At 31.3% G+C, this 15,670-nt stretch overlaps 1 protein-coding gene across 1 annotated transcript; it reads left to right on the top strand.

Annotated features, from left to right (window-relative positions):
• On the top strand, positions 1-1,113 carry LOC145945142 (uncharacterized). Its single transcript, XM_083053968.1, has one exon. It carries the CDS (start codon positions 1-3, stop codon positions 1,111-1,113), a length of 1,113 nt encoding a protein of 370 aa, XP_082910094.1.
• The last annotated feature ends 14,557 nt before the right edge of the window (positions 1,114-15,670 follow it).

Below are 15,670 nucleotides of genomic sequence, written 5' to 3' on the forward strand. Positions count from 1 at the left end.
ATGGCTGATAACCATAACATTCGCGAGCGTGAAAAGATTGCGAAGGAAATTGTGAAAACGAGCGAATCGATCCGTAAGAAACATAGTGCTTTAAAGACTGGTAAGATCGATGACGATATCGCAGTCAAGACTCACTTTAAACCTATTATTGAACCACTACAAAAGATTGTCGACAACGCGAGCTTGATCGCAGTGAAATACGAACCTGAGAGTAAAGCTGACGTGAAAATTAAAACGTTACCCGCTGTTAAGCGGTACGAGGAGGAAGAAGATGCGACACCGAAAAAGAGAAAACGACCAAACACAAATCGCTCATCGACACCACGTACATCGGACGGATTTTTACTGGATGAACCACCGATAAGCTCTACACCGTCCACCTCTACACAGTCCGCGACAACGAGAATCCTACCATTTACAATACCCGAATCACTCGCAAACGAAAATGTTTTCGAAACCACAAGCAATTCACTTGAAACATCCGTTCGAAACACGTTACAAACGTCGGAAGGTCAAGAAATGTTGCGAGAGTACTTCGGACCACTGGGACAAAAATACATGGGCGCTCTCCTCGGTGACGATAAAAAAAACGAGATCGATCACGTATATGGTGTCTATTTCGAAAAGGATGGAATGTTGCTCGGTAACAAACGATTTGACATGGATAAATATGATTCTATAATTATAGACAAAGTAAAGTACATTGGTACACCTGGATTATACGAGCTAGTCTTCAAGAGGATTCCCGATGATGTTATTTACACGGAAGACGATATGCAAAAATACAAGAGCATATTATTGGCGACGAACGCGCATAAACGCAAATATGAAGCGCAAGGTCAATTACGGAGCAACAGGGGATACAAATACAAACAAATAATCGCACCGTTGATGTCAATTGAAAAGAAAATATCTGGAAAGGGTGTATTCATGCCTCAAGCGATGACGCTAACCGACAATAAAATCGATTACGTGCACTGGAACGACCCCAACGAGCTAGTGGATCGGGTACGATTGCTCGATGCTTCGCGCCGAGCTGGCCACAACGCTCACGACAACGAGATCCTGTCGATTATCGAGGAACTTCGCGAAGCAGGCATTATTATAAATTAAACGGGGTCTCGGCAAAACTAATCAGTCAATCGGCGTCATTCGCATCGAAAAATGCCTATCAACAAATTTGGATTATTCGAACGGAAAAATGATGCAACTGGCACAAGCGATCATTGGGATAGATTGGTGAGAAGTTACGTGCGCGGAAACGCTCTGTGTCGTGTCGCTACAGACTATGATGCAAGATCGCGCAAGATTCGTCGTGTAGCGCAACCTGAAGCTGACACTGATGCTGTCAACAAACTGTATGTGGAATCCTGCGTTAAAAGATTGATGAATCAACAGAAAGAATCAGATGAAAAGCTGACTTCGTTCGAGAAGGACGTGCGAGCAGTACAGACTGCGATAAACGAACTTCAACGTACAGCTAATGCTAACTCAAAAACGACTATCAACCTAAATGAGCAGCAGTGAACAGGTTAGGAGCGGCTATCGAACGGTTATCAAACATCTACGAAGGGTTATCGAACGGCTACGAACAATTATCGAACGGCTACGAAGGATTATCGAACTGCTATCTAACTACAATGAGTGGTAGTGGTAGTGAACGGCCTAGCAACAGCTGCGAACGAGGGTACGAACAACTCAAGCAGGGTTGCGAACGAGGCTACGAACAAGTCATTAAAGGCTACATACAAGGCTACTATCAACTCAGGAAAGGCTGCGAACGGGTTAGGAACGGTTGCGAACGGGTCAGGAACGGCTACGAACGGGTTAGAAACGACTGTGAACAAAGCTGCGAACGAATCAAGAACGATTTTCGAATGGGTCAAGAACGGAAGTAAACAACGCATGAACGGCTATGAACGGCTCAAGAACGGGTCAAGAACGACTACGAACGGTTCAAGAACGGGTCAAGAACGACTATTAACGGATCAAGAACGGCTACGAACGGCTCAGGAACGGGTCAAGAACGGCTACGAACGGCTCAGTAACGGAAATGAGCGATAAAACAAGCAGCAGTAAACGACGATCGGGAAAAAAAACCTACGAAGCGATGAAACAACATAGTTTGGAGAGACGGCAGTTGGTGAACGAACTGCACGCGCCGGCGAGAAAAAATTTTCCCCGAAGACATGTCATAGTGCGAGGATACGATGATCTGTGGCAAGCCGACATCGTCGAGATGCGTCCGTATTCTCGTTTCAACAAAGGTTATCACTACATACTCACCATCATCGATGTATTGAGCAAGTACGCGTGGGCAGTATCACTCAAGAGTAAAGGTGGAAGCGAGACGGCTGACGCTATCGCCGAAATAATTCAAGATAGCAAGAGATGCCCGAAAAACATGCAAACTGATATGGGGAAGGAATTTTATAACGCTGATGTGCAACGGCTTGTACGGAAACATAACATCAATCATTATTCTACATATTCAGTAATGAAGGCATCGGTCGTCGAGCGATTCAATCGCACGCTGAAGAACGACATGTGGAAGATGTTTACGCTGAACGGAACTTACAAGTGGATCGACGCGTTGTCGGAACTCGTATCGGATTATAACGCGCGCAAGCACCGAACAATCGGCATGCGACCCGCCGACGTCACCCCCGCGATCGCTGATAAACTTTTAAAAACGGTATATAGTAACATAAAGATTGCCGCTCCGGCGAAATTCAAAGTAGGTGACTCGGTACGCGTTAGCAAGTACAAGAAACTTTTCGAGAAGGGTTACACACCAAATTGGACAACCGAAGTGTTTAAAATTGTTAAAGAGCAGCGTACTAATCCCGTAACCTATCTATTGGAGGACTATCACAAAACATCTATCGCTGGAGCGTTTTACGAGCACGAGTTGCATCGCGCAAATTATCCGGACGTGTATCTTGTGGAGAAAGTACTGCGCAGGAGGGGTGACGAGGTTTACGTGAAATGGCTGGGATTTGACAATTTACACAATTCTTGGATACATAAGGACAATGTGATTTAATTCATATAGACTATTTATTTTAAGAAAAATATAATGTGTACAACGTATAAAATATATAAAATATATAAAATATACATGAAACATATGAAATACAAAATCTTTATTAATACATCCTTTCCTTTAATCGTTACAATATATTACACGTATGTTACATAACAATATATCATACACACATACACACACACACACACATTATACTACATTATATTTTATAAGGGTATCTGGTAATGTCCCCATGGTAATATGTCGGTCGAATCAGGTATAATATACCGCTTATCGTCGTACGGACTTAGAGCAATTTTTGTCTCGCGGATGGTATACACTTCATGCAATTTCGATCTAATACATGACTGCTGACGTGTCATTTCAATCTCGTCATTCGGCCCCGCGTATAATCGTCGAATGTTATACTACGCGCTACGACATTACTTTTGACACCTTTTGCTTTTTTAGTGTCTTTTTTGCCGTCCACCCTCACCGCATACATTTTTGCTCTAAGCCCGACGAATTCGGACATTATCGCGCCGTTATTCTCGTCTTTCATCAAGCCTGGCACCTTTTTGTTTGCATGCGCTATACCGTACGCATTGTCAATTGGATAATCGCTCGTATCGAATCTAGCGATATCGCGTTTCATGTTCTCGTACACATCGTCGCACTCGATGTGATATATTAAACTGTCGGTGTCGGTGTACATTATCCGGCATCTTTCACGATAGAGCGGTGACATGTACTCGTAGTGAAATTCATACACTTTCGATATATCGAGTATACACATACCAACATAGATTTGTTTGTTAAATTTTACTTCTAGTTTACGTAATTCGACGGCGATTAAATTTTCCGAAAAGACGCTCCTGCTATGGAAATTTGGTTTCGCGATCATCGCTTCCGCACCGTATCGTCCGTCCCACTTTGTCAATAATTTTACATCTACATGATTTCGAACGTTTTCCATAGTTTTGCCAAATACCGCGTTGTTCATCAATTTGTACAAATTTTTTTCAAAATCATTTTTCGCTTGTGTTCTAAATTTTGTATTGAGTTCGATGTAATCGCGGAGCCATGCGGATTGAGTAAATTGTAATACGCGATGTATCTTTACAATACGAAGACCGTGACGTGTACACTGCTGCAGATTGCGATAATGTATGACGTAACGCTTCTTGTCATATAGCGTCGCGAGGAGCTTATCTTCCCGCTTGCCGGGCGGCTTGTCGCGCGTCGGTCAGAACGGTAGGTCAGTGTGTGTGTTGTGTTTATTTTGTGGGTACTCTAGATCAACCTCGAGAATATAACCTGTGAGCGAATCCGGAGCGATCGCGTTAACGTCAAAGTTTGAAACGTCTTCGACCCATCGAAAATCAGCATAAGGCAATGGTTGACACATTGCCCATCCATACAAATTATTTACATCGAAATACATAAGGTGCGACGATGGTTTCGATGGATCATATGACTGCATGTACTTGTTATTAGCATGCGCGTATCTGTTGGAGCATTGACTTAGACCACCGCGTATACCCCGTTCAATAAACATAACCATGTCGATATCGGTAAGCAATTCAAACATAATATTTGTATGTTTTAGCATCGCGTCCCATGTATACCCGGGAAGAGTATAATAATACGCAGGATCGAGTCCATAACTCGCGATGCAAGTGTCGCGGAAATTTTCAAAAATATCTGCTAATAACAAGACATCAGTTTTTAAGTACAGATCGCTATATTCGCCTAGAGTTCGAAGGGAGAATCGATTCCAGACGTTCTCAGCGTGCGCGTAATCGCTCTCGGATACAGTGTCACCGGTTAAGGAACTATAAAACGATTCGCGCGGCGGTAAACGCGTGTCCTGCAGCTTGTCCACGCAGTCAATGTACTCGTACGGAAAGACACCTTTTCGCGTCAATAATTCGAAATTGTGAGTGGATAATGCGGAAAAATTGAAATGTAAAATTTTTAACTTATTCTTATCGAGAAAAGATGCTAATTTGTCAAGACTAGCACTGAGAAATTTGTATGAATCGATGAATCGTAATTTTATGCAAGCTTTCCGATCGTTGTCGTCGTCGTCGGTACTATTGACAGTCTTTGTAAATGAAATGTATTTTTCTTTTGTTATTGGAAGCACATCTACACGTCCTTTGTATGCGGTAGCTATTTCTTTTATGATAGAATGTGCATCATAACCGGATAGATTGTGGAAAACTACAGGAATGACATAAGAGTCTTTGTAATTTAGATTACAGTTTGAGTGTGCTGTATCGCCCAGTTAGATGACAATGATCGCGTACTCGATTATCGTCCGGCGCAAATGGTTTTTCACAAATGTGACATTGCGTGGCTCTATGAAATTTTTCCCACTCGTCTGATGTTAAATTTACTTTTAAAAAAAGGTAAAAAAAGGCGCCTAGTTAAGGGCACGCCAGTAACAAAAATTACCCATTGCAAACCCATGTAGAATCCTATGAAAAATTAACCATTGCAAACCCATGTAGAATCGTATTAAAAATTATCCATTGTAAACCCATGTAGAATCGTACTACAAAAGTAATGATATCAAAAAAAAAATTGCGCCAAGTGAAAGTAGAAATTGTACCAGTGGAAAATTAAAGTTGCAAACATATAGAGTCGTATAATGAACCAGTAAAAATTTAAATTTGCAAACCTCCCCCATGTAGAATCGTACCATAAAAAACTTATCTTTTTAAAAAAAAGATAAACAAGATGCTAAGTCCATGCGCCATGTGAAAAAGTGTTACACAAAAAAGTATTTTTAAATAAAAAAATCTGTCAATTGACAAAAATTTATGTTCTAAAATTAATATCTCTACAAAAAGTAATGTCCAAAAATTGCGCGAATAAATAAACATTTTTACAAAAAATTAAAATTTAAAAACTTATGCAAATTTAAAATTAATATAAAATAAAAAGAAATAAAAAAATTTTAGTTAAAAAAACTTGGCGCGCTGCTAAGTTTCAAAATTACAATGCACCTTAAAGTTACATTAATTAATTTAACTACAAAATATATTTTAACTGCAATAAGTTTTAAAGTAACAATTTAATTTTAATATCATTAGGATATTATTTAGCAGCGCGCCAAGTTTTTTTAACTAAAATTTTTTTATTTCTTTTTATTTTATATTAATTTTAAATTTGCATAAGTTTTTAAATTTTAATTTTTTGTAAAAATGTTTATTTATTCGCGCAATTTTTGGACATTACTTTTTGTAGAGATATTAATTTTAGAACATAAATTTTTGTCAATTGACAGATTTTTTTATTTAAAAATACTTTTTTGTGTAACACTTTTTCACATGGCGCATGGACTTGGCATCTTGTTTATCTTTTTTTTAAAAAGATAAGTTTTTTATGGTACGATTCTACATGGGGGAGGTTTGCAAATTTAAATTTTTACTGGTTCATTATACGACTCTATATGTTTGCAACTTTAATTTTCCACTGGTACAATTTCTACTTTCACTTGGCGCAATTTTTTTTTTTTATATCATTACTTTTGTAGTACGATTCTACATGGGTTTACAATGGATAATTTTTAATACGATTCTACATGGGTTTGCAATGGTTAATTTTTCATAGGATTCTACATGGGTTTGCAATGGGTAATTTTTGTTACTGGCGTGCCCTTAACTAGGCGCCTTTTTTTACCTTTTTTTTAAAGGTGAGTTTTTAGAGATTATATCATTCATTTTTGTATATGATAACATCTTTAAATAAATAAGCAAAGAATCCGCCACCACCCCCGTCATATTTCAAAATACGACGGTCTTTTTTGCTTACTATAGATAAAAATAACTATCTTGTACAACCATTTTTATTTAAAATATTTTTAAAACTTTTAATTTATTAGTTGTTGCTAATTTAATATACTTCTTATTTAAATTTTAACATTATATTAAAACAATACACGTCAAATATATATATATATATATATATATATATATATATATTTAATATGAAAGAAATACCATATATATATATATATATATATGTGATACTACATATGCGATACTACAAATATGTGATGTCCTATATTTCTTTCATAATAATAACTACTTTCTTGTTACAATCATCCAATTAATTATTTCATAAATATATATTTGCTAATATAAAATTATACTAACAATTATGTACTTATGAAAGAAATAATAGGATGGTAGTGTAAAAAGAAAGTTATTATAACGAAAGAAATTAGTATAGCATATATATAGATTATCACATGTATGTAGTAATGCAAAATGTAGATTGCTTGCTATTTTCTCATAATATATATATATATATATATATATATATATATATATATATATATATTAATATAATATTTGTAATGACTCTTTGAATGTTACGCTACCATTTTATTATTTTTTTCATAAGAATAACTATATTTTTTTCTTATTACGCTATCATCCTACTATTTCTTTCATAAAGATATAATTGTTGATATAAAATAAAAAAGTGAATAAAAACTAATAAATAATGTAAAGAGATTACTTATAAAGAATATGTATTTATATATATATATATATATATATATATATATATATATATTATGAGAAAATAGCAAGCAATCTACATTTGTCATGAATATATAATTTATTTAATATAAAACAAGGAGGTAAATATAAGCTAATAATAAAAAATAATGTAAAATGAAAATATGAAAAATGTACATTTTTGATATCTCAATAATTCTCATAGCAGTGCTATGTGGGTACTATAAGCTATCAATATATATATATATATATATATATTGATAGCTTATAGTACCCACATAGCACTGCTATGAGAATTATTGAGATATCAAAAATGTACATTTTTCATATTTTCATTTTACATTATTTTTTATTATTAGCTTATATTTACCTCCTTGTTTTATATTAAATAAATTATATATTCATGAAAGAAACAAATATTAGTATGATAACGTAGCAAGAAAGTATTTACGAATATATATACACACACACATATATATATATATATATTCTAAATATATGCATGTATATATGGTTTATAAAATGTCCTCAAAATATACCAAAGCCATATATATGTATATATATATATATATATATATATACATATATATGGCTTTGGTATATTTTGAGGACATTTTATAAACCATATATACATGCATATATTTAGAATCAGTGACTGTTATTTAGATCGATATAGTTACTTTTAGCAATAATCTGTATCGTTTTTCTCAAAACTATAAATGATTTAATATGTATGGTCTATTTCGAGGACATATATATATAAACAGGCAATGGGTTCTTATGAGGACATATACACGTTATACGTATGGACCATTATGAGGACATGGATGTATAAAATTGAAATGTTTATATTTTTCAATCAAATTTGATCCCATCAATATCATCTTATAGCTATAATTTCGAATTATACTGTAATTTGCATAAAATTTATTATTTTATATGGATGATTATTTTTGAGGACATTGAAAATATATACACGGTACATACAAAATATACATATATACAAGAATAAATAAACAAAAAACTTAATTGGTTAAACTAATATATATAAGCGGTTTCGTATTATAAATTCCGCTTTTTAATTTATTTGTATGTCCTCAAAATTTACCAATCTTGAAATTTTATATATTTTTTATCAATGAAAAGACTTCCGGATGGATATTTTTTAACTTTGATTTAATTGATGCGTATGAATTCAGTCTTACGAACTTCATGTAATACAGAAAAAATCAATTTCTGTTAAGCATGAAAAAACTGTCTCCAATCATATTTAGTTCGCACGGCCAAAGATGTCTGATCGTCAAACATCAAATATGAGTGAGAAAAGTCTTCTTCAAAAATTGATTATTTCTGTAAATATTATACAATGTTTGCAATACACAATCAAAAACAAACATTAATGAGAACAAAGTAAAAAAGAATATATTATTACAGAAATTCATGGTTGGTAAATTTTGAGGACATATGAAATAATTAAACAACGGAACTTATAATACGATACCTCTTACATGTATTCGTTCTACCAAATAGTTATTTGGTTTATTTATCCTTGTATATATCGATGGTAATTAAAACGCTTTATACTCACTTTTTCATGCTCGCTAACATTAAAGCAAAAATAATACATACTAAATTATATGTATATACAAAGATATATCAACCATATAACTGATTGGTAAAACGAATATATAGAAGAGGTACCTTATTATAAGTTCCGTTTTTTTAATTTATTCGTATGTCCTTAAAATTTACCAATCATGAATTTTTGTAATAATACTTTTTTACTTTAATGAGAATTAATGTTTTTTACTTTGATTTCATTGATGCGTATAAATTTAGTCTTACGAGCGTGATGTAATACGTGCAGATAGAATCTGTTAAGCATGAAGAAACTGTCTCCAAGCATATTTAGTTTGCACGGTCAAAGATGTCTGATCGTCAAACATCAAATATGAGTGAGAAAAGTCTTCTTCAAAAATTGTTTATTTCTGTAAATATTATACAATGTTCGCAGTACACAACTAAAATTTACACACATTAATGAGAACAAAGTAAAAAGGAATATATTATTACAGAAATTCATAGTTGGTAACTTTTGAGGACATACGAAATAATTAAACAACGGAACTTATAATACGATACCTCTTCTATGTATTCTTATATGTATTGTATTGATTAGTTATTTGGTTTAATCATCCTTGTATATATCAATGATAATTGAAATAATATGCAAAAGTTAAAAACTTGCGATTCGTGTTTATATTTTAAGATACGCTAATATAAATTCAAACGATTTATATTCGCTTTTTCATTCTCGCTAACATTAAAGCAAAAATAATACATACTAAGCTATAGAGGGTATTCCAAAATTAATTGCAAACCTCTTATTTTCAATCGCTTATAACTCGAAAATTATTGATGTCTCGACATTTTCGTTGAAGAAAAATCGTCCCCAAATGATCCCAGGAATCTGCCATTAAAAGATTTGCTATTAATTTTTGGACACTCTGTATATACAAGGATATAAATCAAATAACTAATTGGTAAAACGAATATATATAAGAGGTGTCGTATTATAAGTTCCATTTTTTTAATTTATTCGTATGTCCTCAAAATTTACCAATCATGAATTTTTGTAATATTTTTTTACTTTGACTTTATTGACGCGCATAAATTTAGTCTTACGAGCGTGATGTAATACTTACAGAAAGAATCAATTTTTGTAATAAGGAAACTGTCTCCAGTCATATTTAGTTTGCACGGCAAAAGATGTCTGATCGTCAAACATCAAATATGTGTGAGAAAAGTCTTCAAAAATTGATTATTTCTGTAAATATTATATAATGTTCGCAGTACACAACTAAAATTTAGACACATTAATGAGAACAAAGTAAAAAAGAGTATATTATTACAGAAATTCATAGTTGGTAAATTTTGAGGACATATGAAATAATTAAACAACGCAACTTATAATAGGATGCCTCTCATATGTATTCGTTTTACCAATTAATTATTTGGTTTATTTAACCTTGTTTATATCAATGAAAATTAAAACGTTTTATATTCGCTTTTTCATTCTCGCTAACATTAAAGCAATGATAATACATACTAATCTATATGTATATACAAAGATATATAAACTAAATAAATAATTGGTAACACAAATATATATAAGAGATATCGTATTATAAGTTCCATTTTTTTAATTTATTCGTATGTCCTCAAAATTTACCAATCATGAATTTTTGTAATAATATTTTTTTTATTTTGACTTCATTGACGTGCATGAATATAGTCTTACGAGCGTGATGTAATACTTGCAGAAAGAATCTGTTAAGCATGAAGAAACTGTTTCCAATCATATTTAGTTTGCACGGCCAAAGATGTCTGATTGTCAAACATCAAATATAAGTGAGAAAAGTCTTCTTCAACCACTGATTATTTCTGTAAATATTATACAATGTTCCCAATACACAACGAAAATTTACACATTAATGAGAACAAAGTAAAAAAGAATATATTATTACAGAAATTCATGGTTGGTAAATTTTGAGGATATATGAAATAATTAAACAACAAAACTTATAATGCGATACCTCTTATACGTATTCGTTTTATCAATTAGTTATTTGGTTTGTTTAACCTCGTTTATATCAATGATAATTAAAACGTTTTATACTCTCTTTTTCATTCTCGCTAACATTAAAGCAATAATAATACATACTAATCTATATTTATATACAAGGATATATAAACTAAATAACTAATTGGTAAAACAAATATATATAAGAAGTATCGTATTATAAGTTCCGTTTTTTTAATTTATTTGTATGTCCTCAAAATTTACCAATCATGAATTTTTGTAATAATATTTTTTTTAATGTGATTTCATTGACGCGCATGAATTTAGTCTTACGAGCGTGATGTAATACTTGCAGAAAGAATCTGTTAAGCATGAAGAAACTGTTTCCAATCATATTTAGTTTGCACGGCCAAAGATGTCTGATCGTCAAACGTCAAATAAGAGTGAGAAAAATCTTCTTCAAAAATTGATTATTTCTGTAAATATTATATACTGTTCGCAGTACAGAACTAAAATTTACACACATTAATGAGAGCAAAGTAAAAAAGAATTTATTTTTATAGAAATTCATGGTTGGTAAATTTTGAAGACATACGAATAAATTAAACAACGAAACTTATAATAGGATGCCTCTTATATGTATTCGTTTTACCAATTAGTTATTGGTAAAACTGAAATATAAACTAAATAACTAATTGGTAAAGCAAATATATATAAGAGATATCGTATTATAAGTTCCGTTTTTTTAATTTATTCGTACGTCCTCAAAATTTACCAATCATGAATTTTTGTAATATTTTTTTTTTACTACATTGACGCGGATGAATTTAATCTTACGAGCGTGATGTAATACTTGCAGAAAGAATCAATTTTTGTTAAAAGATGTCTGATCGTCAAACATCAAATATGAGTGAAAAAGGTCTTCTTCAAAAATTGATTATTTCTGTAAATATTATATAATATTCGCAGTACAGGACTAAAATTTACACACATTAATGAGAACAAAGTAAAAAAGGATATATTATAACAGAAATTCATGGTTGGCAAATTTTGAGGACATTCAAATAAATATAAAACGGAACTTATACGTTTTCTCGTAGTTTATACATTTTCTGCGTTTATTAATTATTTTTAACATAATTTATGTTTGGTCTTCCTGTAAAAGTGGTAATAAATTATATACTGTAAAGGGCAGTAAATATATGTTATGTATATTTTGAGGACACGTATTGAGAATATAATATAAAGATTGTATTGTTATAAAATTTGACATTTGTTTTTAGTTTTAGTACCAGTTAGAATGAAAAACAAATTTAGAATACATGAAAACATACTACTTGTAAATTGAATTTTTATGTCCTCAAAATGTACCAAATGCAAAATAATTTTCATATATATTTGGTCTATTATAAGGACATTCGTTTTATGTCCTCAAATGTTACCAACTATAAAAACTGTAATTTTGGGGACAGTCCCCAAAATATACCATAGGGAAAAAAAATAATGAGGACTGTCCTGAAAAGTGCGAAATGTCCTCGAAATATACCTTACGTGACAAAAAATGTCCTCGAATTGTACCAAAGTCATACATATATATATATATATATATATATATATATATATATATGTACGTCCAAAGGCAGTTTTCAGGACGTTTTCTAAAAACATGATATTTGTGGATAATAGCGTAGTAAATTCTGTCTGGAATACTTTTTCGTCAAAAAAAGGCAGTAATTTTGGCACTATTTTAAAATTTATACGGATTGGCACTTATCAGGTCAACTATTTATTTAACTAAAGCAACATATATCATTTTATTTAATGCTTGTATTTTAAAGATTTTACATTTACTAGTAGTTTTTCATTAATTTTGTGTTGTAAAAAAGAAAATTATCAAAATTATATACAATTTTTTCCCAAGTCCTCAATTCTACCTTTTAACCGAATTATTCTTTATAGAAAAGGCAGTTTACAGACTATTCATTTTTTTAATAAAAAACAAAAATAATTTATTTTACCAAAAATTTTTTAATATTATATGAAAAATTATGTTAATCCTAAGTGTAATAAAGTACTAAAATCCAGTATTAAGTAGAAGCAGGGTAAAATTTTGAATAAAAATGCAGGTTCTGAAACCAACCACTTCTTCAAAATTATATTATATGTTAGAGCAGATTTCAGGTCTCATAATTTTAAATATGACATTGAAAACAAAACTATTAAATTCTTATAAAAACTGTTAAAAAACAAAAAATGGTTCAAGGAAGATTAAAATTAAATTATCTGAAAACTGCCATTTCGCAGTAATATATAGATCTGGAAACTGCCATTTTACTTATATTATATATAAATTTGAAAACTGCCATTTTACTATTATATATAAATCTGAAAACTGCCATTTGAGCAAGAACTTTAATACTTTCGGCTTTCTAGACGTAATTTCAATACTTAATGAAGTTCATGCTACACGTTTAGCTTTATATTTTATTATCAGTATTTGGCGCACTATCGGATTAACATAATCCACAATGTTCATCGGATTTTGTCAATCTACAGAACGAAATCGGGTCTGAATGAAGAATTCATAGGAAATGAATTTTATTTTACAAAATTACGAAAGTCATTGTTTTTTATGATGGGCACATATCTATTAATGTAATTATTTAAAAAGACTCATTAATTTTGGTCTTCTATTAACGAAAATTCAACGGTCTGAAAACTGTCATTTTACTATTATATATAAATGTGAAAACTGCCATTTTATCTTATATATAAATCTGAAAATTGCCATTTGAGCATGAACTTTAATACTTTCGGCTTTCTAGACGTAATTTCAATACTTAATGAAGTTCATGTTACACGTTTAGCTTTATATTTTATTATCAGTATTTGGCGCACTATCGGATTAACATAATCCACAATGTTCATCGGATTTTGTCAATATACAGAACGAAATCGGGTCTGAATGAAGAATTCATAGGAAATGAATTTTATTTTTAAAAATTACGAAAGTCATTGTTTTTTATGATGGGCACATATCTATTAATGTAATTATTTAAAAAGACTCATTAATTTTGGTCTTCTATTAACGAAAATTCAACGGTCTGAAAACTGCCATTTTACTATTATATATAAATGTGAAAACTGCCATTTTATCTTATATATAAATCTGAAAACTGCCATTTTACTATTATATATAAATCTGAAAACTGCCATTTGAGCAAGAACTTTAATACTTTCGGCTTTCTAGACGTAATTTCAATACTTAATGAAGTTCATGCTACACGTTTAGCTTTATATTTTATTATCAGTATTTGGCGCACTATCGGATTAACATAATCCACAATGTTAACTGTGCTCATCGGATTTTGTCAATCTGCAGAACGAAATCGGGTCTGAATAAAGAATTCATGGGAAATGAATTTTATTTTACAAAATTACGAAAGTCATTGTTTTTTATGATGGGCAAATATCTATTAATGTAATTATTTAAAAAGACTCAATAATGTTGGTCTTCTATTAACGAAAATTCAACGGTCTGAAAACTGCCATTTTACTATTATATATAAATGTGAAAACTACCATTTTACTATTATATATAAATATGAAAACTGCCATTTGAGCATGAACTTTAATACTTTCGGCTTTCTAGACGTAATTTCAATACTTAATGAAGTTCATGCTACACGTTTAGCTTTATATTTTATTATCAGTATTTGGCGCACTATCGGATTAACATAATCCACAATGTTCATCGGATTTTGTCAATATACAGAACGAAATCGAGTCTGAATGAAGAATTCATAGGAAATAAATTTTATTTTACAAAATTACGAAAGTCATTGTTTTTTATGATGGGCACATATCTATTAATGTAATTATTTAAGAAGACTCATTAATTTTGGTCTTCTATTAACGAAAATTCAACGGTCTGAAAACTGCCATTTTACTATTATATATAAATGTGAAAACTGCCATTTTATCTTATATATAAATCTGAAAACTATAAATTCAAGACTCGCATGTTACCAAAACTTCAAGAAAATAATTCACTTCTGTTTTTATTCATATGATAGCTTCTGCACACATGACGCGACAACGCTTGCCACACGACAAAAATAATGCGGTAGCCAATCAACTTACAATTTTTCCAGATCGACAGATTAATGAGATTTTAGTAGTTCATAAGAAGTTTATATATAGCAGTAAAATAGCAGTTTACAGGTCACTTAATTTTCAACAAGGAAATATCAAAATGTCTAAATATTGATCCTATTTTAAAATATTCTTAATTATTCTTTTTTGAAAAAACAAACTAAAATTGTAATTTTCCCTTAATCATTTATTTATGTTTGCAAACATGTCCAACGGCAGTTATAAGAACTTAGCATATTTGATGTACTAAAAGACTATATATTCACTTTATATAAGGTTTACCAAGTAGTTAGTATTGTAACTAAATTATTCATAAATATATACAGGATATATAAAGCTTACCTTGCAAATAATAACAGTTGTATATAT

The sequence above is a fragment of the Prenolepis imparis genome, unplaced genomic scaffold (genome assembly GCF_030444845.1).
Source record: "Prenolepis imparis isolate NDT839.2.m4 unplaced genomic scaffold, iyPreImpa1.0 SCAF_14, whole genome shotgun sequence".
In the NCBI taxonomy this organism is placed as follows: Eukaryota; Metazoa; Arthropoda; class Insecta; order Hymenoptera; family Formicidae; genus Prenolepis; species Prenolepis imparis.

Bases quoted from the DNA above. Each gene is read 5' to 3' on its own strand.
- LOC145945142 (XM_083053968.1), top strand. From the start codon at position 1: ATGGCTGATAACCATAACATTCGCGAGCGTGAAAAGATTGCGAAGGAA.